This window comes from Vanacampus margaritifer, chromosome 5 (genome assembly GCF_051991255.1).
Source record: "Vanacampus margaritifer isolate UIUO_Vmar chromosome 5, RoL_Vmar_1.0, whole genome shotgun sequence".
Lineage (NCBI taxonomy): Eukaryota > Metazoa > Chordata > Actinopteri > Syngnathiformes > Syngnathidae > Vanacampus > Vanacampus margaritifer.
In genome coordinates this window covers 7,170,756-7,197,242 of record NC_135436.1, presented here as the reverse complement: position 1 = coordinate 7,197,242, position 26,487 = coordinate 7,170,756, and the positions used below count along the sequence as shown (strand labels likewise).

General features: G+C 38.7%; 1 protein-coding gene and 2 long non-coding RNA genes across 5 annotated transcripts in view; 2 read left to right on the top strand and 1 right to left on the bottom strand.

Moving 5' to 3' along the window:
• The first annotated feature begins 3,710 nt into the window (after positions 1 to 3,710).
• Positions 3,711 to 4,780, top strand: LOC144052652 (uncharacterized). Its single transcript, XR_013294262.1, has 2 exons — positions 3,711 to 3,873; positions 4,471 to 4,780. It is a non-coding gene; the product is annotated as an uncharacterized LOC144052652 (long non-coding RNA).
• LOC144052653 (uncharacterized) lies at positions 4,778 to 7,296 on the bottom strand. The gene is made up of 2 exons (XR_013294263.1): positions 7,136 to 7,296; positions 4,778 to 6,341 (listed from the first exon to the last, which is right to left on the bottom strand). It is a non-coding gene; the product is annotated as an uncharacterized LOC144052653 (long non-coding RNA).
• A 1,353-nt stretch (positions 7,297 to 8,649) lies between these two features.
• msi2b (musashi RNA-binding protein 2b) overlaps positions 8,650 to 26,487 on the top strand; it is a 192,579-nt gene continuing 174,741 nt past the window's right edge. For all 3 annotated transcript variants that reach the window (XR_013294217.1, XM_077566491.1, XM_077566490.1), the window contains exons 1-5: positions 8,650 to 8,875; positions 10,920 to 10,960; positions 11,108 to 11,189; positions 12,466 to 12,550; positions 14,449 to 14,490. Coding sequence is in view for 2 of the 3 variants with exons in the window: in XM_077566491.1 (XP_077422617.1) it covers positions 8,817 to 8,875; positions 10,920 to 10,960; positions 11,108 to 11,189; positions 12,466 to 12,550; positions 14,449 to 14,490 (309 nt within the window). In the remaining variant the exon portion in view is untranslated. The remainder of the gene's footprint in view (positions 8,876 to 10,919; positions 10,961 to 11,107; positions 11,190 to 12,465; positions 12,551 to 14,448; positions 14,491 to 26,487) is intronic.

Below are 26,487 nucleotides of genomic sequence, written 5' to 3'. Positions count from 1 at the left end.
CACTAACATTTTGTTGGCCTGTTTTTCTTTAAACAGTGTACACACTGATGCACTAAACCAGGGACATTAACTTTCTTTGTTTATCAGCCACTATGTAGCTAGTGATTTCCCAGATTTACTAGCAACTCAGCATTTTCGCTAACAACAATTTTGTTTGGTTATGTGGAAACATTTTCTGCATTTGGAAAAACAGGCGTCCAGAAACAGAACTGGAGAAGTTTATGGAACTTACACTCCAGATGCTCCAATCCTCTTAATATGAGATTTCATGTAGACTACTGTAAGCACATGTGACGTATGTTTGTTGACAGTGACTTCAATTGTAACATTTTGTGGTATGAAGTGTAACTTCATAGTTACAGCCCAGACGCTGCACCCTTGTCCAAATGTAATGTTTAGCACTGCACGCCGCGCACCTACACGCTGCCAGCATTCTGGAAAGAATAGTGACACATCAGAATTTGTGACCCCAGGGTGTAATGCCAACCATGGAATGCGTTTAAGAGTTTGACAGAAGAAGAATGTTTATGTTAACAGTGTAAACTAGGTGTTGTCGGAAAGTAAAAGTTAGAGTATGGGTCACTGTCTTAACTTAAACTAGGTTTCATCAGTAGGTTACAGTTAGAGTTAGGTGTATCACACATGTAAGCTAAATAACAGCCTATACAATGATGCCCCTTGGTTTAAAAACATTCTGACAAATCTCTCAAATGCACTCAAATTCACACGAGGGCAAGGTTGGGCAAACTCGGTCCTCAAATGCCTGAGTCATGCAGGTTTTGGAGGTTTCCCTTTTCCAACACAAGCTGACTCCAATTAACACGATTGTTATTAGGCTTATGTAGAGCTTGCTGATGAGCTGATCATATATATACCAGATGTGTTGAAGAAGGGAAACATCCAAAACCTGCAAGATTCCGGCCCTCAAGGGCCGAGTTTGCCCACTACTGCACTAGGGTCTCATATTCTGACAGGTAATATATTTTTCTTTAACGGTAGCACTACTATGGCACTCGGCATACGCTTATCACGCACTGCACGTAGGGAGGGCAAAAAAATAAATAAGAAAACTTGTAAAAATCATAATAGTATATATAATAATATCAGTATAAAACTTAAAAGAAAAGTTTGTAAAGCATACATTTTGTGTTCCTCTTCTTTCGCTCATATTGAGTCAAATTAAATAAATTTGAATGTACAAGGAGGTAAAGGAAAGTCGAGGCCCCGCTTTGCTTGGCCAAGAGTGCCTGGAGGGGTTGTGAGAGTGTCTAGTCTAGTGCGTAGCTGGGATCGCTGGTTCATCCCTCGGGTAAATTTGTAGTTCTCTCCTGGGGCCCATATTGAGTGAAACTAACTAAATTCTTCCACGTATGCGGAGCTAAAGACAAATTGAGGTCCCGCAAAGCGGGGCAGAGAGCGCCCAGTGCGTAGCCGGGTTCGATGGTTCACCCCCACCCCCGGGTAAATTTTCTGTCCTCTTCTGGAGCCTATATTGGGTGAAATTAAATGTTTTCTTCGATCCAACATAGGCTTTTTAGGCACAGGGTGTCTAAAAACACACCCGCAGATGTTTGTCAATTTGTTTTGTTTTTTAAATATTGAAGGTTTATAATAATAAATTTAGGCTTTTGTGAACGCCACATGTGTAAGCTCTGAATTTTTTGGGGAATTATGTTTATCTATATCTATCTTCACAAGCTGAGATATCAATTATTTAGTAGGCATTGGCAATATTGTTGAATATCCCTGATTCAGGGGGGTGGCCGCCTGGGATGGCCGGGGAAGTAGGGTGGGGTGGCCACTCCTGGCCACCACGTGCCTCCGCCATTGGTGGTCATGGCTGAATGGTGTGCAAAAACTACGCATCATGAGGATTCAGAAGTGGGTGGATGCAAAATTGAGGATTTAAAAGTGGATTTAGAAGTGGGTAGATGCAAAACTGACTGAAAAATCCGTGGGTATGAGGTGCCACAGAGGAGGCGGGACTTCCGACTTTCTGGTTTTCACACATCAGCTTTGTTTCCGTTTCCTGTTTGCGATGTCTGGGCCACGTCCCAGTTCTTGCGCTTCCGCCTTTGTGCCCCTCAGTTGCGCGTTCCTGTCGACGGGGGCGAGTGAGTAGTGTGCTTGTCTCAGTTGTTCAAAGCGTTTCCGCCGGTTGGGGGGCGCAGGGGTGGGGGTGCGAGTGTTGGAACGCGGCTATCAGTGGCCGGAAACGACGCTGATGTGTGGAACCCAGAAGTCGGAAGTCCGTGGCATCTACCCCATACGGCAGTGGTTTCAAAGTCCCGTCCTCGAGGGCCTGAGTCCTGCATGTTTTAGAGGTTTCTCACGTTCAACACAGCTGATTCATATTTAAGATCATCAGCAAGCTCTGCAGGAGCCTGATAATTATCCTGATCATTGAATCCGGTGCGTTGTAGTAGAGAAACCTCAAAAACAAACAGGACTCAGGCCCTCGAGGACCGGATCTTGACACGTGCCATACGCTGTATACCCACGTAGTCCCTGGACTACACCACTGAGCCATATCTATACCTACATGATTTGTTTATTATGCTGGAAAGCAAAAAAATTTTTGTTAGCATCTCTTCTGGATTACCACCAAGTGGCATGCGTGGTCCAAATGTGCGTGTGCTGCAGAGCAAAGTGCCACTTTCACAGACACACCTGGAAACTTTACAAATAGGCATGGGCCAATATAAGTAAAAATATCAAAGTATTAAAATTACTGCTCTAACTATGCTTATTTGAAATATTTGAAGAAATAAAAACAACATTTTATAATTTAACTCATTCTATTTAGTTTTTAAACAAACTATAGGAAAATTGGTACATTAAGAAACATGTACCATGTTAAGTTTAAATAAATAAATAAATGTTGATAGTTTTCCTCTGTTGTTTTTTTTCTTAACAAGACTGTCCAATCACAGGTGAGCTTTTTTATTTTATTTTTAAGAACAGACTTGAATGCGTGGAACACCTATACTGTACATGTACACTTCTTTTTTGATTGATTAAGTAAACTGCCTGCAAGGCACCAGTGTCTCTTTTTCTCTGCTCCCCCCACTCTCTCCTTCTGCTTCTGCTTTGCAAGTGCACGTGCAAACGTGCACCTGCACTTAATTGAAGCAATTAACTTCAGAGACTGCTGCCACACAGTCCTGCAAGCAACTAGTGGTTAACTGCCTATTTACAAATTAATGTGCAATATCGATTCTGTATGGAGGTAAATATGGTGCAAAACTAACTTGTAAAAGAAAGTCTAAATTTGTATCTGTAAAAGTCGTGATTTGTACCTGTAAAAAAAATGTTTACCTGTAAAAAAATTTTTTATATCTGTAATAAAAAATTGTACCTGTAAAAAAGAAATTTGTATCTGTAATAAAAAATTGTATCTGTAAAAAAAAATGTGTATGTGTAAAAAAAATTGTATCTGTAAAAACAAATTTGTACCTGTAAAAGTCGTGATTTGTACCTGTACAAAAACGGCACTAGGAGTCACAAGTGTTTTTTCTGCTGCAGTTTTGCACCAAATATACCGCTACAAATGTAGCAAACTGATTTGTACTTGGAGAGCGCCGTGATTTGTACTCGTAAAGAAGAGGGCGGGCTCTGGAGGATTTGGGCGGGCTAAAGCTCAACCTCATTGGTTGAGCGAACGACAGTGGGTTGAACTCAAATGACGCCTATGCACAAACAGAGTAGCCACCCGCCCACACCGGTTTACGCGTCATTTTGGAAGAAGAGGACGTCCCAGGCGTGAAAATTTCAACATGGTTTAATATACAAACACCGTGTGGAACAGCTTAAACGTTGGTTGACATGTAGAGCACTCCAAGTGGGCAGAAAGAAAGAAGTTTTAGTATGAAGGTAAGATTTATTGTACGAACATAGCTCGTAATCCGGTGCTAGCTAGCTAGCTCATCTCATGTTGTTGTCACGAAAACTGAACACATTGAAGGCACGATTTTTATTTCATGATTTGAAGCCTACCAGGGTAAACATACGACCAATAGCTTGTACCTGTTTTTAGAGTGGATCTTTAAGCCGCTACAGGTATTTTAACCTCAACCCTTTATCCTCTGTATTTAATCATTTTATTTTAAATATTACAATTTCTTGATAAATGTCAGTATTTTTGCAATGTATGCTTTGCAAACAGTTAAAAAAAGAAAGAAAAGAAAGGCTCTTACACCTTTAAACATACACATTTGCTTTCAACACTGAAGCCAAATAAAAATAATGCAAATGGTAATGTTTATGAACAATGTCTGTGTCTATTACCACTATTTCTGTTATTAAGATGTGACAAAATCTTCGGGGTTTTTTCTGGCTAACAAGATAAAGCTAAACGTTTAACTGATTACGTATAATGTCAGTGGCTGTGTTTTGATAATGACCCAGCTAGGAAGCTATGATTATTTTTTATTGTATGAATATGCTGATCCAACCATTCTGTTTGCGCAGATGCCAGCATACAGTCAATCAAAGCTACTTCTTGATCCATCTCTAGACGGTGGCACATGGTGTGACATCAAACCTGCTTCAAAGTGGCTGTGAAGTCCAACAAATGAGAATCCTTGATACACTGGTTACTGTTCTGAGAGAATTTCACTGCAATCACCTTTGGGAAAGTGAAGAAATTATGCTTTCTAAATGTCTTCCAATTTTGAGTTTGAAATGTTAAAGGAGTACAATTTAATCCATATTGAGAGTTATTTGAAATAGTCAGATTAAATAACAACATGTATCATTCAATAAACAAGATTGTGCATCACTTGAAATGTTTTATTTGATGTCCAGAAGAGCCGTTTCTGCATCCATCCAAGACGAGAACAATATTCTTTTCACAAACAGAACAAAAGTTATTGATGGAGCTTTATGAGGAATTCAAGACTCACCAAAAAAGGCAATACTGCTGCCTATCAATAAGACGAGGGAAATATTGGCAAAAAAAAAAGCCAACAGACTAAATATATGTTATAATTGTTTCATGTTAGATGTGTATTTCACATTAATCGTGTTATTAAATATTGATTTAATGTAAAGCACTTCGAATTAGTGATGGGACGAACAACACTGGCGCGCCAGCGCTGTGCCGAGTGGGCAAGTGTGAAACCCCGTATCGGTGCGTGTATCGCTTTAATAAAAAAATCACGTGACCGAAACAGGACGTGTGTCGTTTGGATGTGCCGCGCCAAATTGTATTTATAGGTAGACAAACTGTATCAACATGTTGCGTGTTTGTTGGATGGAGATTAAACTGTTTGCTGTTGCAAATTTACCTGTACCTGTGCCTGTTGGATTTTTGTTTGCTTCCACTCATGGATCGTTCTAGAAAATTTTCACAAGTCAGAATTATTTTGATCATAGAAAGTAACCACACCTTTATCAACTGGCACTTAAATATTTATGCACGCCAGCTTCCTCTGTTCCCTGTGAACGAGTGTTCTCTAAGGCAGGGGAACTGGTGTCCAAGAGGAGAAATCGCCTTGGAGCAATCACACTTCAAAAACTTTTGTTTCTCAATAAACAATCTATTTTTAGTGTGTTATTACATATGGTTTAAAACTTTTAACAAAATCCCATACAGAAGTTAAACACTTTAACTTTTATTTATTTTATTATATTAATATTATTTTATTACATACAAATTTGCTATATTTTACAAGCCAACTCATATGAGCATCTAATAAACAACTCAGCAAGCAAATGGACCAACTGAAATTATACAAAGATGAGATCATATTTTAAGTAAAAGACTAGCAAGTGAATAAATAAAATTTATTAAATTTATTTTATAAATATAAATTCATAAGCTAATATTAATGTTTACAGCATGCACGTTTTACCATCTTATTTTCATTTTGTTTATCTGCAATGATTTTAGATCTACAGCAGAGGTCACTATTGAGTCACCAATACAGTGTCAATACACTCCTTGAGGTATCATCGTCCCATCACTACTTCGAATTGACCTACGTATTAATTCTTCACTGTTACATCTCAACAGTAGCCAAAAGCGATCATGGCAACAAGTCGGCAAGTAGCCTATAACAATATATATAAAAAATAAGACTAAATAGGTGTTGAGCTGTAAATATATGTTGCCCATTATTGTAGCCACCAGAAAAAAAGACTAAGACCACTGCCACAGGTGGGGGAGGGGACCACCGCCTGCTACATTCACATCAGCAGAAGATCTGCAAAATAATTTTCCATAATCCGGCTTGATGGATAACCCCCAGTTGTCATCTCCTGTCTCTTGGCTGCTTCCTGATGGAGTGGATCATCCTTTTCACTGATGCTTCAGCAGTGTCTCCAGCAGTTGTCTCCACCTTTTGAGCAAGATTTTGAAATTTATGAGATTCTCATTTAATTAAAAATAAATAAAATAACATTTGACCTAGTTACTTTTGTTAAAGTAGCTAGGTGACAGTGACACTGCTCACATTTTAGTGATACAGATAGACTAGCATTTCAAAAGCAGAATAGCCAATATTTAAATAAGAGTAATGTTACATTGGAAAATTTAACTCAAGTAGAAATTAAAAGCGCAGAAAAAATACTTGCACAAATATTTGAGTACTGTGATTGATGAGTAAACGAAGAGTGTAAGAGCCTTTCTTTCTTTTTTTTAACTGTTTGCAAAGCATACATTGCAAAAATACTGACATTTATCAAGAAATTGTAATATTTAAAATAAAATGATTAAATACAGAGGATAAAGGGTTGAGGTTAAAATACCTGTAGCGGCTTCAAGATCCACTCTAAAAACGTTTTGTTTTCATTTTATTATGATAGTAAGAGTACAGATGCGTGAATATAATGTTAGTCAAATACAAGTAGCTGATTACTGTCCACTTTTGGTTATAGGTTCAGGTCATCTTGTAAAACATTCAATAGGGTTCTGTAGCTCTATAGTAGTTTTCACATCTAAGCACTAAGCAGCTGTTTATGAGGTATTTTTTTTTTACAGGTACAAGCTATTGGTCGTATGTTTACACTAGTAGGCTTCAAATCATGAAATAAAAATCGTGCCTTCAATGTGTTCAGTTTTCGTGACAACAACATGAGATGAGCTAGCTAGCTAGCACCGGAATACGAGCTATGTTCGTACAATAAATCTTACCTTCATACTAAAACTTCTTTCTTTCTGCCCACTTGGAGTGCTCTGCATGCCAACCAACGTTTAAGCTGTTCCACACGGTGTTTGTATATTAAACCATGTTGAAATTTTCACGCCTGAGACGTCCTCTTCTTCCAAAATGACGCGTAAACCGGTGTGGGCAGGTGGCTACTCTGTTTGTGCATGGGCGTCATTTGAGTTCAACCCACTGTCGTTCGCTCAACCAATGAGGTTGAGCTTTAGCCCGACCAAATCCTCCAGAGCCCGCCCTCTTCTTTACGAGTACAAATCACGGCGCTCGGCAAGTACAAATCAGTTTGCTACATTTGTAGCGGTATATTTGGTGCAAAACTCACGTCACTGGACAGCAGCAGAAAAAACACTTGTGACTCCTAGTGGCGACTTCTTTGACTACAAGTTGTCATTTCTACAAGTACAAATCACAACTTTTACAGATACAAATTTACACTTTCAGTACAGGTACAAAATTTTTTTGTACAGGTACAAATCATGACTTTTACATGTACAAATTTGTTTTTACAGATACAATTTTTTTTACACATACACATTTTTTTTACAGGTACAAATTTTTATTACAGATACAAATTTTTATTACAAATACAATTTTTTTTTACAGGTACACATTTTTTTTACAGGTAGAAATCACGACTTTCACAGATACAAATTTAGACTTTTTTACAAGTCAGTTTTGCACCATATTTACCTCCATAATTCTGACGCCTGCTTATCTTATGTGTATTGTAAAGAGGCCCGCAATTTCCGCATCGATTTTTTTTAGCACACCCTACAGTGGTGTACTGTAAAATTTGGTAATTTACAGTAAAAAAACACATTCCATCTTTACAGTAATTCTTTACTACTGTAAATGTGAAATACAGTTCTGCTACTGTAAGTTAAAATTACAGTAAGTTACTGGCAACAGTGTTGCCATTAACTTACTGTAAAAAACACTTGAAATGTCTAACAGTGATAGATTACAGTGAATTGCTGTAAAGGTAAATACAGTAAGTAACTGAAATTGATATACAGTAAATTCTTGTAAAAAATAAAATAAAAAATACAGTAGTGTAGGCCTACTAAGATTTTGCCAGTGGATATTGAATGTGCTGTATTTGCTTTACCCTTTAATAAGTAAAAAAGTGAAAAATACATCTATGTCTACTTTAACCCAGTATATGTAAACTAGGTAAAGTGGAGAGATCAAACTGTGTTAAAACTGTGTTTTTTCCATGTAAACTAATAGTGTAGTCCCCTCCACCTTCACTAAGACCAATAATCAAACCACCAAACCACGCATCCATCCATTACACTTTTTGACTGTGCTGCTTAAAGCACAGACAATGGAAAATCTTAATAACGCCATGTAGCCCCAACAACCCCCTTCCCCCAATCACCTGACACGATAGTACAGCGTTAATGCACATACACTTGACTTTGTGAAAGGAGAAGCCCGCCCCCTTGCATCAACATTATATTCATTGACAATGCAGGGTGTTAGTATTGCTGTGGGCGGGGTGACTAACCGAACGGAGCGTAAAAGTGGAACCCGTGACGGTAGAGGCGAGATCAACCCACGTGTAACGGAGCACTAGTCCTTTACCTAGTCTAGTCATTCTATCGAGCCAGTAGTCTTCGCGTGTCCTTTCCTGTAGCGAGGTCAGATATGGAGGGAGTCGACCGCCAAGTCACGTCTGCACCCCTGACCGATCCACACGACCCTGGGTAAGATGCCGGCCAATCAAAATGTAATGCATTGTCTCTAATGTAATGCGATATATATACTGTATGGTTTAAAGGCATTGCTAATTGTACAGATCCGCGTTACTCTGAAATTTCGCTTCCGTGCCCTAGCTGTCCACATTTGGACACCTTTACAGTATATGGTGGTCGCGTGTAACACACAAAACTTTAAAAAATCTGCTACTTTGTGCCACGCTTCCGTCTGACTGACAAGGCTGTCGAAATGACACAAGCTGGAGGAGCAATTAAGACATTTTATTGCATACAATATTTGAAGTTGAGCAAGGTCTGCGTAAAATTTCAGCTTCACCGAATTTAAACGAATCAAATTCGGTTTATGTTTGTGAACATGCTATGATTGGATTGCGAACTACTTACTGTAGCCATTGAATTTATGGAGGACCAAAAGTGTCAATATTAAATAAATGAATACACCATTAAATAATTAAATAAATGCGTCATGAATTAATAAAAGGTTTCCTTTTTTTAATTATGTATGGAATTAAATAAATCCATTTGTTATTTAATATGACATTAATTAATTAAATTACCTATGATTATTTGTTTCTCTATTAAATTAATTATTTCATGGTCAGTCATTGTGTTGCGGTGTTTCATTAATTTATTTTATCTGTCAAACTCACCTGCTCACCAAGTCGAGGCAAATCAATTTCAGTATAAGCGAAGTGCGCATTATGTTTGCGCTTGCGTGAAAATCATGTAAAACAAAACAAAAAACTACTAAACAAAGCCGTCATTTGAATTCCGGCGAATGGAGTGCTGAAAGTGTTTACGTAACTGGACACTTACTTTAAAGCTGGCAAGCATTGTTTAAACCTCTTTCAGCTTTAATTGACAAAACAACAGGTGCACTTGGTGCAATTTTTAACAGTCCTAATGGAGTTTATAGGCACACAAAAAATACCATTGCAAAGCTCGAGAAGACGGAAGTGTACGTTTGTAAACCTCCGTTCACTCTTACCAATTTCCAGACAGAAAAGAAAGATCCAAACGGATGTAAAAAAGGCTAAAATGGGAAATTTCTTGAACACATTTATTTTGTCAATATCCTGAAACCGAGAGAGTAGATGGAAGCATCAAGAAGCTTGCTAGCGGACGTACGTGTAACGAAACTAATAGAGTGATGGTCATTTAAGCACCTGCTTCTAGTCCCAATTGATGACCCCTTAAGTGAAGAAAGGTTTGGTGGCCGGGTAACCCCCCTACGCACTATGCACTGCGCGGTCTGAGATGCGCACTTCGTTTATAATCGATGGATGCAGAGTGAGTGGCCAGTAAACATAATTCGATAGGCTGGGTGGCGCTATTCACCTAAATAGGTGCGTTTCCATTACCTTTACATTTACGCTCCCAGTTAGACAAAATTTGAGTGAAGCAGGCTTTAGCCCCGCCCACTAACTTTGATGAGCGAGTTTGACATAAAATAAATTCATGAAACGCTGCAACACAGAACCATGAAATAAATAAATATATATATATATATATATATATATATATATATATATATATATATATATATATTTATATATAATTAAAGGTAATTTAATTCATGAATGACACTTTTTTTAAATTATTGGTTTATTTAATTTCAAATTTAATGAATTAAAAATATCATGACAAATGTATTTAGTTATTGGTTTATTTAATTTCATATGTAATGAATAAATAACATGTTTAATTCATGACACATTTATTTAATTATTTTATAGTGTATTCATTTATATAATATTGGCAGTATTGGTCCTCCATTAGAATTGAATATGTCATAATACATATTTTACAGCACTAATAACATTTTCCACAACTGGAGATTTTAGTCTGTGAATGTTTATGTAGAATTTGAGATGAAGTCTGGGTAACAGACTCGGCTGCTCATCTGTGACTCTCGCAGTTGCGTTCTATTTTTGACTCCAGATTTTCACTTCACCTTTACTCATCTGCGGAGTCATTTATTCAGTCATGGCTGATGTGACACCTTTTATTGACTTATTTTTCTCTTCAATAGGAAAATGTTTATTGGTGGCCTTGGCTGGCAAACTTCACCAGGTAAATAGCCGAGCAGGTTATTTTGATGAGTCCTCCATTTGACCCTGTATTTAAAACAAGGGTAGTAAGATTATAACCCACACACTCAGCTTTTTGTTAAAAAAAAACTACTTACGCTAACCAGTATTATATTTCTTTCTCCCCCAGACAGCCTTAAAGATTATTTTAATACATTTGGTGAAATCAGAGAATGTATGGTAATGAGAGACCCAACGACAAAACGCTCCAGGTAAAAACCCACATCTCATCCTTCTCTTTTTCTAATCAAGCTTGCATAATTTAAAATGGAAAAAACAAAAACAAAAGTTTGACATGAACAAATATTCAGAATGTCATATCCAAACATTTATTAAATGCTTTACTTTAATGCATGCAGTTATGTATATAGCTCAAATACAACCTCCGCTACCTTTAACGTAACCATCTGCTTTCAGCTAAAGGATCATCTGCAGTCAAAATTAATAGTGTGATTAATCTACATTAATACATGATTAATGCAATAATTTTTGTTGTGATTAATCAATGAGTTAACGCTTTAACTTTGACAGCACTAATATATATATATATATATATATATATATATATATATATATATAAAAATGATAAATTGTATTATAATTATAAACAGTTTACAGCTGAAAGGGATACTTGACTCATTGAACTAGGGCAGTGTAATTAATCGAAAAGCAATTACAATTTCAATTATTACACTCCAAACACTACAAAATAGGCATAATCGTAAACAAAAATAAAATATTATTAATACTAATTTTGAGTTGTTTAAATGTATATATTTGCATATTTTTTTTCTAATTTAACATTTCACCTCTTTGGTCCAAAAGGAACTTGCATAATTATAGTGTTTCAAATAAATGTATTTGTCCTTATGTTTTTTACGTTTTAACATTTTCTTGTTTTGTACCAAAAAAAAAATGATTATCCTAATTGTGATTTCAGTTATTACCAAACTAATTGTGATTAATATTTTCTTCATAATCGAGCAGCCCTACATTGAGCCATTTACAGTATATATTTTGTACAGAATTAATTCGATTTTTATTGAACACTCCATACCTTTAAAAACAAATGTTTACACTTGCTGTCGACTGAAGATGACATCACCTGTGTTGAGGAAATAGGTAACGACCAATCACGGCTCACCTGTTTTCTGGGCTTAGTCAGCAAACTGAGCCATGATTGGTCAATACCTATTTCCTCAACACAGGTGATGTCATCTTCAGTCGACAGCAAGTGGAAACATTTGTTTTTAAAGGTATTGAGTGTTCAACAAAAACAAAAACAAAAAAGTTCTCACATTAATTATAGCCAAAATATGATCTTCTTACTGTTGAAAATGGTAAAGTATTCCTTGAAGGAAGCTTTCTATAATGTGCGGAGCAATAAGAAACAAGTGAATATGAAAAAAAAGCCTATCCATTATGTTAAATTCTGAAAACAAATAGTGTTTACAAATATATTCATATGTGGGTTTTATTTCGTAATAGGGGCTTTGGCTTCGTCACTTTTGCAGATTCTGCCAGCGTAGATAACGTCTTGGCACAGCCGCATCATGAGTTAGACTCTAAAATGGTATGTCCAACTCTTCATTCTCGCTGCATCAATGATATGCAAACATGCACCAAACATATTGCACCATATCCATATATCATTTCATTGATTTCTATAAGGGATTACCTCTGTGGCAGAGGTTTAACTTGCCTTGCAATCATATAACAAATGCACATTTAAAGTGCTTTTCTACACTGTATATACAATGTGTACCCTCCAATAGATACTCTTATATTTTAACATGAGACATCATCGCTGTTCTGAATGTGACCTAGTTTAATCTATTACTCAGACTTAGTCTGTATATAGACCTACTCTGATGGTGATGTCCAGGCAACCTTTCAGTTAGAATGGGAGTAAACAAAGACTAATCGAATTTGATTCTGTACTAATGTAGCGTTTACTAGTGTCATATGCCTCACATATAACATAGTGAGTAGCCTTCAGTACAATCCATGCATACAGAATAGTAGCAATACAAATGCTAATAAACTAGTACATAAAGATTTTATTAGATTGTAAAAATGCACAGTAAAAACATGCAAGTTGTTGAAAACAATGTATTCTCAGCAAGTATTTAAAGTGAAAATGGAGCGGAATGTGAATATTTACTTTGCAAGTCAGTTTACCGTATGTCATCCATCCATTATTTACCGCTTAATCCGGGGTCGGGTCGCGGGAGCAGCAGCTTTAGCAGAGAAGCCCAGACTTCCCTCTCCCCAGCCGCTTCAACCAGCTCCTCTCGCGGGATCCCAAGGCGTTCCTGGGCCAGCCCAGAGACATAGTCTCTCCAGCGTGTCCTGGGTCGTACCCGGGGCCTCCCGCCGGTGGGACATGCCCGGAACACCTCTTCAGGGAGGCATCCAGGAGGCATCCGAACCAGATGCCCGAGCCACCTCAACTGGCTCCTCCCGGATGGTCGAGCTTCTCACCCTAACTCTAAGGGAGAGCCCTGACACCCTGCGGAGGAAACTAATTTCGGCCGCTTGTATCCAGGATCTTGTTATTTCGGTCACGACCCACAGCTCGTGACCATAGGTGAGGGTAGGAACATAGATCGATCGGTAGATAGAGAGCTGAGCGATACAGAGTCCGCATCACTGCAGCCGCTGCATGGATCCACCGGTCGATCTCCCGCTCCATCCTGCCCTCACTCGTGAACAAGACCTCAAGATACTTGAACTCCTCCACTTGGGGCAGGATCTCATCCCCGACCCAGAGAAGTTACGCCACCCTTTTCCGACTGAGGACCATGGTCTCGTGTTTGGAGGAGCCAATCTTCATCCCAACCGCTTCACACTCAGCTCCGAACCGCTCCAGTGAGAGTTGGAGATCAAGGCTTGATGAAGCCAACAGCACCATGCAATGCTGAGGCTGCCAAACCGGAACCCTCAACGCTTTGGCTGCGCCTGGAAATTCTGTCTATAAAAGTACTGAACAGAGATCAGTGACAAAGGGCAACCTTGGTGGAGTCCAACCCTCACTGGGAACGAATCCGACATACTGCATTTGGAGAATTTGTTCTCATTGCTGTGACAATATGCCTTGTGTCTGTTTTGGGAAACAGTGAAGCATAAACACTTTAAAATGACCTCTCGCAATTGTTTTCAGTTACTTGCAATGTGCAGTTTCTCTTTACCTCAAGTAGGAATTTTGATGTGATACCCTCAATTTTCTTGACCACTTTTAGCATAAAGGTTGCCAGTGATCTGATGTATTTATTGCCCTCTAGACTGCAGTTGATCAAGGAAATATAGTCAAATTACCATCCCTCGTGAGTGAGTGTTTACATAGTCAGTATAGTCAGTTTACCATTGTCGTGGAAAATTTCGATGTTACTCTGCAAATACAGTGTGTTTGTACAACAAACTATTTTTTTGTATGTGTGTACTAATGTGTGTGGCGCTTCTCTTCTTCAGATTGACCCAAAAGTTGCCTTCCCCAGACATACGCAACCCAAGGTAAGGTGACTTCTACTTGAGGTCACAATTTGACAAATAAATAAAGTTATAGGTAACTTAATTAATTCATGGCATATTTATTTAAAGGAGCTGAACGCAAGTTGGAGTGTTAAAACAACCATATTTTTCACCCACCAATGCTTTAATTTTCTTATAATGGATAGGAGGTACTATTGTGGCACAATGTCTGTTACCCCTATTTTCCTGTAGAGTCAAATAATAATGAGGGTTTCGGGACCGAAACTTAAGGTTTCTCCCTGCCAGGCACGTGTACGCTCTCACTCTCGCTCCGCGGAAGTGCTGGGAAGGCGGACGTGTTTGGGAGTGTGTGGACGATTCAGTGGGGAAAAGACAAACGTGTGCCACAACGGATATAAAGTGTGTCAAAATAATAATAAACCAAGACTGCAATGCGACTCTCAGTCTCCCGGTGGCTCCTTTTGTTTGACCATTGAGCCCAAAGTTTGGCAACATGCAACGGTAGTTGTTCCCGGAGGTGACTCAGACCCTCTGCGTCCCCCGACCAAGATCACGATACCGATCAAGAAAGGATAACACCTGTCAAGTGTGACAAAAAGGGCAAAACTGAAGTCGCACAAGCATCGCGGGAGGACATGGATCAATATTGGAGCAGCGTTAATATTGGAGTAGGTGGAAAGACTTAAGAGGATGAAACGAGACCCACAACTTGCTTTCTTCTTGCTAAAAAGGTAAGACCTTGTCACGAAAATGCGAACTATTTATGATGAGCAATGCACAATAAAACTACCACTAACTATGTCTCGGCACTCTGGGGGCATGCACATCGCTGACTTCCATTAATCTGCAAAAACTCGGTAACTTACGTTCAGCGCCTTTAATTATTTATTATATATATACATATATATATATATATATATATATATATATATATATATATACATATATACACAAACCCAATTCCCAAAAGGTTGGGACACTATAGAACTTGTGAATAAAAACTGAATGCAATTATGTGGAAGTGTCAAATTTCAATATTTTGTTCAGAATAGAACATTAGATGAGAGGTCAAAAGTTTAAACTGAGAAAATGTATCATTTTAAGGGAAAAATTGTTGATTGTATATTTCATAGTGCCAACAAATCTTAAATAAGTTGGGACAGGTAGCAATAAGAGGCTGGAAAAGTCAATTGCACCAAAAAAGAATAAACAGCTGGAAGACCAGTTACCACTAATGAGGTCCATTGGCATTTTGATTGGAGTATAAAAAGAGCTTCTCGGAGTGGCAGTGTTTCCCAGAAGCGAAGATGGGTAGAGAATCACCAATTCCTCCAATGTTGTGCAGGAAGATAGTGGAGAAATATCAAAAAGGTGTTTACCAGCAAAACATTGCAAAAAGGTTGAAGTAATCATCATCTACAGTACATAACATCCTCCAAAGATTCAGAGAATCTGGAATAATCTCTGTCTGTAAGGGTCAAGGCCGAAAAATCATACTGGATGCCCATGATCTTCGGGCCCTTAAACGGCACTGCACCGCAAACAGGAATACTTAGTGTAAGGGAAATCATAGAAAGGGCTCAGCAATACTTCCAGAAAACATTGCAGGTGAACACAATCCACCGTGCCAGCCGCCATTGCCAGATGAAACTCTACAGTACAAAGGAAAAGCCATTTCTAAAGCAGACCAAGAAGCGTAGGCGTTAATCTGGGCCAGGGGTTATTTAAAATAGAGTTTGGCAAAGTGCAAACCTGTTTTGTGGTCAGACGAATCACGATTCGAAGTTCTTTGTGGAAAACTGGGGCACTATATCATACTGACTAAATTATGAATAATAAAGTACAACTGAACTCATTATTTTACTCCAGTTGCCAATTTGGAAAACACATGGTAGAATTCCAAATACATGCATGGCAGGTTAATTGAACACTCCAAATCGTCCATAGGTGTGATTGTGAGTGTGGATGGTTGTTGGTCTCTGTGTGCCCTGCAATTGGCTGGCAACCAGTTCAGGGTGTTCCCCGCCTACTGGTTGAAGCCAGCTGGGATAGGCTCCAGCGCCCCCCGCGACCATTGTGAAGACAAGCGGTTAATAAAATGGATGGATGGATGGATGGTAGAATGCTTGCTATCGTATCTTAGCATACTTGCTACCGTTTGATTTTAGCATTCATGCTACTATTTGTTTTTAGCATTCATGCTACTATTTGTTTTTAGTATTCATGCGGCAAGTATGGTACGGTGCGCTCGTTTCAGAGCTGCAGTTATAGTTAGGCACCAGTAGCTCTGCATAGACTGCGTGTGTGTGTGCGTGCGTGTATATATATGTGTGTGTGTGTGTGTGAAGGAGCTAACAAAAGGGTTGGGGATCGAGAACCGGTAATCGAGTGGAACCAACATTTATGGTTCCCTTCAGATTTTTAAATGTCACTGCTAAATTTCAATTCCCAGTTTGTCACGTAGAAGAAGCATGAATGAAAAGAAAATGTGTGTGCGCAGAGCTGCAGTAAGCGTTGAGAGGCTGTATCATTTTGCATCCTAATGGTCATGTCCCCTAAGATGGCTTCTGACTCATCGTGTTCTGCGCAGCACTTGCTTATCTTCCAAGGTTCTCAGATAAGAGTCTCCATCTAATCTGGCTGAGCTGGAGGTGTTTAGCAAGGAGAAAAGGGCAAACATTTCAGCCTCCTGATGTACAAAACTGATCGAGACATACCCCAAAAGACTTGAAACTGTAACTGCAGCAAAAGAAGTATTAATTCAGGGGGGATTAATATTTTTGCACACCCTACTTTTCAGTTTTGTTGTTGTAAAACAAGTTTGAAATAAGATATCCACTTTGTTTCACTTCATGATTGTGTACTACTTTGTCTTTAACTTTCACATGCAATTTCTATGAAATATATTTATATTTGTGGTCTTACCGTGCCAAAATGTTGAAAACCACAAGGGGGATGAATACTTTTGCAAGGCGCTGTATTTACACTTTTTACTCTCCTTTTTTGTTTTGGTGATGTACTTTGGACCACTATCTTGCGGAATGAAGGATATCAGTTTGGTTGCATCTGTCTCTCAGGAAGCAGACAAGGATCTGTCGTAACTACCAATTCCATGTACTGGATGTTTCTAAGTTTGCCACAGTATCATGAGATCAGATCAGGACTTCCCAATTCAAAGTGAAGTCTGCCACCTAACTTAGTACAGTAAGTTAATTGGCAGTATTGTGTACAAAATATTCATGACACTTTCACTTTCGACACAACATCCATCAGCACAGTTGTGCCAATTCTGTGGCAATTGTATGGGAACTATTTTCTTTTCTACTTATAGTAAGTCACATCAAGAGCTGTTCCCAGGTATTTATGTAATTTCGTTTTTTATGTGACAATAATTCTGCGGCGTTTGTATTAGCAGGAAGGTCAACTGCAGTAAAACAGCCCTGCCAGCGACAGTACTTCCGTGAACCACTGTGCATTGTTTTATGTGACAGTGAGGAGGAAGGACACAGGGCTGTAAATCTAACATGGAACTGGGAAAACAACATGAGAAATCAATGACATTTTTTTTTACGTAATTGTAAAATGAAAGGGAGCTGCATTCATGTATTTCCCTCACCTTCAAGACAGCAGATGATTCTCCATTGTTCAGTCTTGCTTACTCGTTCATACAATGACTATGACATGTCATGAAAGAAAATTAACCAGCTCATTACACACTGATTATCTGTGCATCATGAGCAAGGTTTTAGTAGCTGTCATCCTGTTTGTTATTGCAAATTAACGGAAAGTTGAGAAAAGTCTATGCATGACTGTCTTTCATATGTTAAGAAATAGTGCTGATGACTTGGGACTGTGTCTAATAAGATAGTTAACCAATACAGTAAATATAGTACAAACCCTTAATGAAGTTGGGACCTTGTGTGAAACATACATAAAAACAGAATACCATTGACAGTTGTTCATAAAGTTGTGGAATGTGGATCTCAATCTATCCTTGGTTGTGAACAACAAAGCATTGCCGGATGCTTCTTTTATACACAATCATGACACTCACTTGTTTCCAATTAACCTGTCCGCCTGTGGAATGTTCCAAACAAGTGTTTCGTTTTTGTACCATTCCTCAACTTTCCTAGTCTTCTCTTGCCCCTGCCCCAGCTTTTTTCGAAGGAATTTCATAGAGAATTTTTGTTTTTTTAAATTGGGGACATACTGCTCATTAGGTTGTCTTATCTTGTAGTATATAAAGGCTGAAAAATATTTGCAAATTATTGTATTTTGTTCTTATTTACTATATTTATCTTACACAATGCCCCAACTTCATTGGAATTGGGGTTTGTTTACCGATAATTGATAAAAGAAGCAAACTAGTATGATTGACACTGTAATTTATCGTTCTCATGTAAAGTAGCCACATTCAGTAATAAACAAATGTTAACTTTGTGTGCTTTTTTTTTTTTTAAACATTGAAAATTTCCCAGACCATTGGACTCTTGCTGTCAGTGAGACTTATGCTGCATTCACACCAAAACCAAGGGGAGGCGTTTCGGCCACGCGTTTGCATTGTAGTCAATGTACTTTGCGTGGACCGGAACGAAAGTGCGTGGGGTGCTGGGACGCGGTGCGGCGAAATCTGCACATTCTTGACAAAAATCTGCACACTCGCATGTTCGCCAAAGTTGAAAAATGTGAACTTTTTTAGCATTTCGCCTCGCGGTAGTCAATCGGCTTTGAGTACCGGCTATGTCACACACAGCGTCCTGTAGTCACACCAAGTGCAACAACACCGCCAGCCGGGATCAAATGGTGAGCAAGGAAGTAGCATACAAGCGATGGCAAGTGTATTTACCTACTGTTGAACTGAGAACTGAGAAAATAGTGCTCCAGCTGTATAGTCCCATGAAAAAAGTAGAAGTAGTCGGCGGTACTCTCTTTTTGTTGACTCACTAAAGTGCTCTGCAGTCGTTGTATACCAAGGGACACGCCTCTTCCTCTCCAGTGTGCGCGAATGCATGAATGAGCGGAAATCGTTCCAAAAAACTCTACGCGGTGAAATGCTAGCGAAGGAAGAGTTCCAGATCGCCGTTTCGGTTTTGGTGTGAATGTAGCATAAGACATTAGTTCTGAGAATGCAGCCAGTGTGATAGACAGCCCTTAATCACCCACAGTCTGTTGTGCTTCCATAAATGCAGCCTCACTCTTTCTGTAGCTGGCTATCTAGTTTGCCGCAGCCTTTCCTGCTGCATGATAAATCTGATGCTAAATTTAGAGGCCGCTTTCGAACAGTGAGGGATTACTGAACAGGCGGGAGAATGACAACTGGAAAGCGAGTAAGAAAGTAGCACAGCATACACGGTAGTATGTGCCAACACCTGTAAGTGCTTCCAGGCACGCCTTTTTATATGTGCAACATCCTTGCCAAAAAATAGAAGTCTATGTAATGGCTGGAGAAAAACTGTGTGAAATTTCAAGTGATTTAGATCTTCTTTATACCAACTTACTAGCTAAATAAAAAAAGGAAAATTCTAATTGCTTTTTTAAAAAAGAGCTGATTGGCTGTTATATGTCACCGTGCTAACATTTTAGCATGGGGAATCTTAAGCTATTTCATATTCCATATATACATTCCGTAGTTGAGCTTGGTATAATACCTATTATTATTAATATATATAGATTTTTTTTTACTGTAACCTGCAAGAATTAGAGGTGCATTGATCTAACTATGCTGAACCTTGTAACTATTCCTCTGGGATATAAAAGTAAATGTGTTTTTTGCTACATACAAGCTAACACTTTACTTCCTGTTAGTAATCTTATTTTGAAATGTGTTCTCACCACTTCTAGTGCACACTACAGAGTTAACTGACTTAACTGGTAATTGTAGGAGGCTTTCCTATCATGCTTTGTTGGTGTTACTAGTAACACTTGTGATTGTATTTGCCCCTTTTATGTGTTATTTTTGTACAGACAAGGTTGAATTAATATAGTCATATTATTTATTGTTTCTATTCGTGAATTAAAGTTTTACTACTTTTGATATTAAATTATTGTAACTCGGTGAGACCCTTAGTAACAAAGGCAAGTAGTCAGTGTTATATAAAATATAATAGCCTGTAAGGGAGATTGGAGTTACAGGTGATAGACAATGAGACCAGTCAACACAAGATGATGTGGATACTCTTTATTTACGGGCTGATTTCAAAACGAATACGTGGTGTGCCTCCTGTGTGATTTTGAAACGAATGTGTGGGCTCCTGCATGCCGATTCGCAGCCCACCAGGAATTGTCCTGCCCCTCCAGATGGCCCAGTCCAGGCCTGCTGGAGTCTATCCCAGTTGACGCTGTGTGAGAGGTACACCCTTAACTGGTCGCCAGCCAAAAGCAGGGCACATATAGTCAAACGACTCACCTGTTACAGTAATTAGTGTAAGTCCGACCTATTCAACTGGCTGCTCGTAGGCCAGAAGCTTTTCATCTGGCCCACCAAGCATTACCCAAATGTTAATTATTCAAATTATTCTCACTGGATCAGCCCAGTGTTACTGTAGGGATAACAACATACCATAGAAGTCAAGCTGTCGGTGGGTGCATCTGGACCTGTAGTAGCCCATGGAGTATTATAATCATGATCATGTTTCTCAAAGAATCACTAAACAGAGACCTTTTTTCTTTCTTTGTTTTTTATTTTTATTTTACAGCAAGCCTGTATCTTTGAAATTGAATAGGTTTAGCTCAGAGCCTCTGCCTCTTCTGCCTGTAACAGGAACATTTTTATGTGCTGGTTTAAACCTGCTAATTCAGGCATGTCCGAAGTCCAACCTGTGGGCCATTACCAGCCCACAGTATGTTCTAAAAATATCAAAGTCCTGCATCAAGCTTGTTTGCAGGAATTGTAATTCTTAGTCCCAACTCTGGGTGGCTCTTTTCTTTAAAGACAGGAGACGTACAGTAGATGACTGTAGACGTACAGTAGATGACTGTAGATGTAGTAGTAGCAGTAGATGACCAGTTCAGGGTCTACCCTGCCTGTCAACCAAAGTCAGCTGGGAAAGGCTCCAGCACACCCCCAAACCTAGTAAAGTCCCTTAAGGCTTTTTGGGGAGTTTTTCTGGTATGACTGTCTTTTTATTTCTTATTGTGTTACAACTACTACGTTTGATGTTCTTGTGTTCATTTTAATATGTGCTTGAAATGAATTAAATTAAATTGTGAGGATAAGCAGCATAAAGAATGGATGGATGAATAGATGGATGAGAAGTATATAAAGAAGGGTAGTGGGCATGCTGTCACTTATTTGAAATATATATATCAAACGACAAGTAAGACATCCTGTAGAAAAATATGGACTCTGGCGGAATTGGGACTGTTAATATTGAAGTACAATTGCAGTAATTAAAACTATGACGTTCACCATTAAGTGACATTGGTTTCCGTGCAGTAGAAGAACGATATCATATGGTGCCAGCCACCATCAATTTACTATAATATCACTTTGCACTTATTTGTTTGCGTAGCATGCTGGACAAGTGATCAGCATGTCAGCCTCACAGATCTGAGGTTTGAGTTTCAAATCTTGGCTGTGGCCTTACTGTGTAGAGTTTGCGGTTGCAAAAAGAATACCACAAGATTGGACTGCCTCGTTGAAGAGAGTACAACACCTGCATTCAGCTTAATGTTGAGTTGTATATTTAGCCATTTGTTGATATGTTTCAACTGCCACTGCCTTTGCAAATGCTGCACGCGACACTTTCTTGTAAGAGTCATATGAGTCAACTTTTCTTGCATCCGCTGTTGAGATAAGGTTACGAAGATAACGTGACGTTTTGGCAGCTGATATTCTAAACATTCATCTTCTTCATCTATCACAGAAGCCACCTCAACAGCTTGTACGTCTTCAACCTCTTCATCTTCACTTCCTTCCACCACGTCTGGGTTGGTGTTCCTGCTCTCATCATAGCTGCAGACTCTGAAGGCTTTGATGATGTTTGATCAGCGGTGGTTTGGAGAATTTTCTCATGCATGTTGTTTGCACTATATAAATACAATGTACTTAATGCATTGTGTTTTGATCACGTGGTTTGACAGATTACGAATACGGAGGTTGCTCCTGCGTTGCAATGTTCATACTGGCAAGGATCTGTTGGATGCTTAGATTATGGTGCAACAGCCACGAGTTGTCCTGCCATAACTCTTGCCTCTTCTTGCTTGCTGAAAGAAGCAAAAGCAGCAATATATCTTTGTAGGTTGATCATCTGGCCATGTTGCAAGAACTCGCAGTGGAAAATGCCCTTCACATCCAGGGATACGATCAACATGACTTTGACTTCAACTGTGTTGCTTTGACGTTTTGTCTCTGGGTTGTACTAGACGATCTATCGATGTACCAGTTTTTACGCCAAATGCACATATTGCCACATTGTGCCTGTGTATGAAAATAGAGCGCATGCTGTTAGTGGCACACGTTGAGGTAGTAGGTGACTTATAATGCAATAGGAGTAGTTCACAGAGTATCTGTGTTTTGCTTAAGAACATCACATTGGAGATGTTCGAGGGGAAATCAAGTCAGAGATTCTCGTCGCAATAGAGATAGTATGTTCAATGTGCCCCCCACTATTCCATTTATAAATTTGTTATCTAAAATATTGGTAATGTATAGTCCATTGCAGCATCCTCTCTATCTTGGGTGAAACAGTGAACACTATTACGTTGGTTTAAATGACCCTAAGACTAATGCACGGAGTCAGCTGACCATTCCCTTACACTAGGGTTGGGTATTGCCAACAACATCACGATATGATATATATCACGATACAGGGGTCACGATACAATGAGTATTGCGAAATATATATCCCAATACATGGGCGATACATATCCCAATATTTTATATTAATCTACTTGTATTTTTAGTATAACAGTTATATGTATAAACCTAAATTATATGTTTATTATGCTGGATGACAATTAAAAAAAAATTTTTTTTTAGCAGCTCTTCTGGTTTACCACCGAGTGGCATGCCCTGTCTAAATGTGCACGCACTGCAGAGCAAGGAGCCCTTTTCACAGACACACCAGGAAACATAAATAGGCAAGGGCCGATATGAGTAAAAATATCGTATTAAAATGACAGCTCTAAAATGTGCTTATATGAAATATTTGGGGAAATAATAACTGCATTTTTTCATGTAGCACATTCTATTATTTTTTTTTAAACAAAATATAGAGTAAGTAGGCTACGATGCAAACTAAACACCCAAGGCACTCATGTCCCTTTTGTCTGCTCCCCCACTCCAGTCCTCCGCTGCGCTAATGCGACATGTGGACCATCCATCCATCCATCCATCCATCCATTTTCTTAACCGCTTATTCCTCACAAGAGTCGCTGGGGGCGCTGGAGCCTATTTCAGCTGGATTCGGGCAGTAGGCGGGGTACACCCTGAACTGGAGACCAACAATCATCCACACTCACAATCACATAACGTGGACTAATTGAAGGCAATTAACTTCAAAGACTGCTTGTTCACCCGTGTCTCTTCTCTTTTTTTCACAGAAATTAATTATGTAATCTTTTGAAGTGGGATTGTTCTGATGTTCTTCATTTGCCTCTTCTGTTTTTCTTTCTTTCAGGACAATGCCTTTGTTTTTTTCCTCCTCTCAAATTGTCTGTCCATTCTGTACTAGATTCTGTGTAGTCTTGCCCACATCACACAGACAAAAAAATATCTACATGGAGTTCTCCAATGAAGTATGTTTGTTCTGATGGAAGCATTGCAGTGTTCAAAGGGAATCCCCTCAGTGGGGTCCTGATCAGGCTGAATTTATCTTCTCTGATTTTCAGCCTGAATAAACAGATCACAAGAATTTTACACAAATACGTTGCAGCCCTCGTGCAACAATTAAGATTGCTCCTCTCAGACTTCTAAATGAAAGACTCAAGTTGATAGGTCTTTTCCGTTTTATGCACAAAGGACAATATGGCACTAGGTGCCATGCACCTTCAAGGGTGTGATTCTGGTGGCATTTTGTTCTAAAAATTTAAGATAGTGCAAGTGAATTTTTCATCTCAAAAAATTTACTTATGCTTGACTTATTTTTTGTTGCTGGCAAAATTTCTGCTCCACATATAGGGTGCGTTTGGAAATATTCTCTGCACGCTCAGCTTCACTCCAACTGTTCGCAAACCCAGTGTTGTTCAAATGTGTTGTTTTGTTATTCAGAGGGCCACAAAGAAAGAAGTCTCGGAGCTTAAACTTGGCGCACGGAATGTCCAGAGCGTCAGGCTGTACGGATGGATCATGAAAGAGTTCAAGCATTAGCTGCTATTGGTTTTATAATAGGGGTGTCATGCAATTGACATTTTTAATCGTACTTAATCGCATGACTTCAGTAGTTAACTCATGATTAATCGCAAAATTATAATTTTTAATTCTGTTCTAAATATACAATAAAATAAGTTTTCATACTCTTAACATAAAAGTGTAAAAAATGTTAAACTAATAGAAATATGGCTGCATCTGTTAGTCATTTACAGTAATTTCATAATAATTCATAAAATTTAAAAGATGTGCTGTACTGTAAAAATCAAGTGCGATATTGATTTGTGTTGAGGTAATTTTTTTTTACTTTTTTTTAAATTATATGCATTATTATTAAATGTATTAATGCTAAATTTTGACGTGGACATGTCTGCTGCATTGCAACTGGAATTCCCCTAGTACAGGCTTTCCAAGAAAGGGGGCTGTCATTAATCACACGTAAAAAAAAAAAATGGTGGCGTTAAAGGGACTTTAAATTAACGCACTAATTTTGACAACCCTAGTTTATAACATACGGTGTGTTCGGAAAATTACTGGGAGGACAACATGTACTTCTCTCCGAACACACCACTCTCACAGTTGTGCATCAGAGTGAAGTAAAGTTCTGAATGTACTCATGGTGAAAATGAGTGCAGTGAATATTTACGTACTTTGCAAGTCTACTTACAATGTGTGCTCCTACATTTTGAACTTGTAGCCCTTCAATTTCAGATTAGGGGCCACTGTGCTCCCAGTAAAAAAATGAAGTGGGGTTTGCTAAACCAAGCTGGATGACATTTATTTTACTCATTTTGAAAAGTAGTGGTTTTGGAGACACGAGGATTCTGCCACAGCGACAATGTTGTAACTTGTCGGTAAATCTGCATGCCGGTGACACAACGAGGCTGTTTTTGGACTCAGACGCAGAGGAAGAGGTGGAGGGTAAAGCAGCTTTTAATTAACAAAACAAAAGCTCTTCGATGAGAGGGAGAAAATAAAGACTATACAAACATTAACTGAAAGCGCTCCAAAAGCCTTCCAAAAGGGAGGAAGTTCAAAACTACATTCAAAAACAAAAATCACTCTATGACTAAACAAAACTAAGCTATACAAAATTACAAACAAAGGTTCTCTCACGAGACAAGGCAATAAAGGCAACAGGGCAATTGGGTATCAAGGCTGTGGTCTATGGCAGGCTTCAGTGGCTCAAACGAAAACACTTCGGCACAAGACAGGGAAAACGCAGACTATTTAACACATGAGGGTAATGGGGAACAGGTGGAAAAAATCAGGGATCAGGGTTGACACAGACACCACACGAGGAAAGGCAAGTGACCTGAAATGAGAGGAGTCAGACTTTTCACAATAAAACAGGAAATGACAAGACACCCTCACCGCGGTGTGACAGCCGGTGCTTTTTACAAGACAAACAAGCTGCTCTGAGTCTCTTGACGTGACTGAATGCTTTTTACTCGACTATTTCTGGAGAATGAACTAATTAGTTTGTACTTTAAAAGCCTTTTATAGCACTGGATGAAAGTCATGGAGCTGTTGGGTTGCTTAGAGATATATTTTCACTTGAAGACGCCTTTTTTTTTTTTTACCTGAATGACATTCATTCCACATTTACCATTAAAATCTTGCCAACTTTGATTTGATCTTTTACTGATTAAGTTAATAACATTGTCCATGGTTGGAGAAAAGGTCATCTGATAAACAAAGACAGTTTT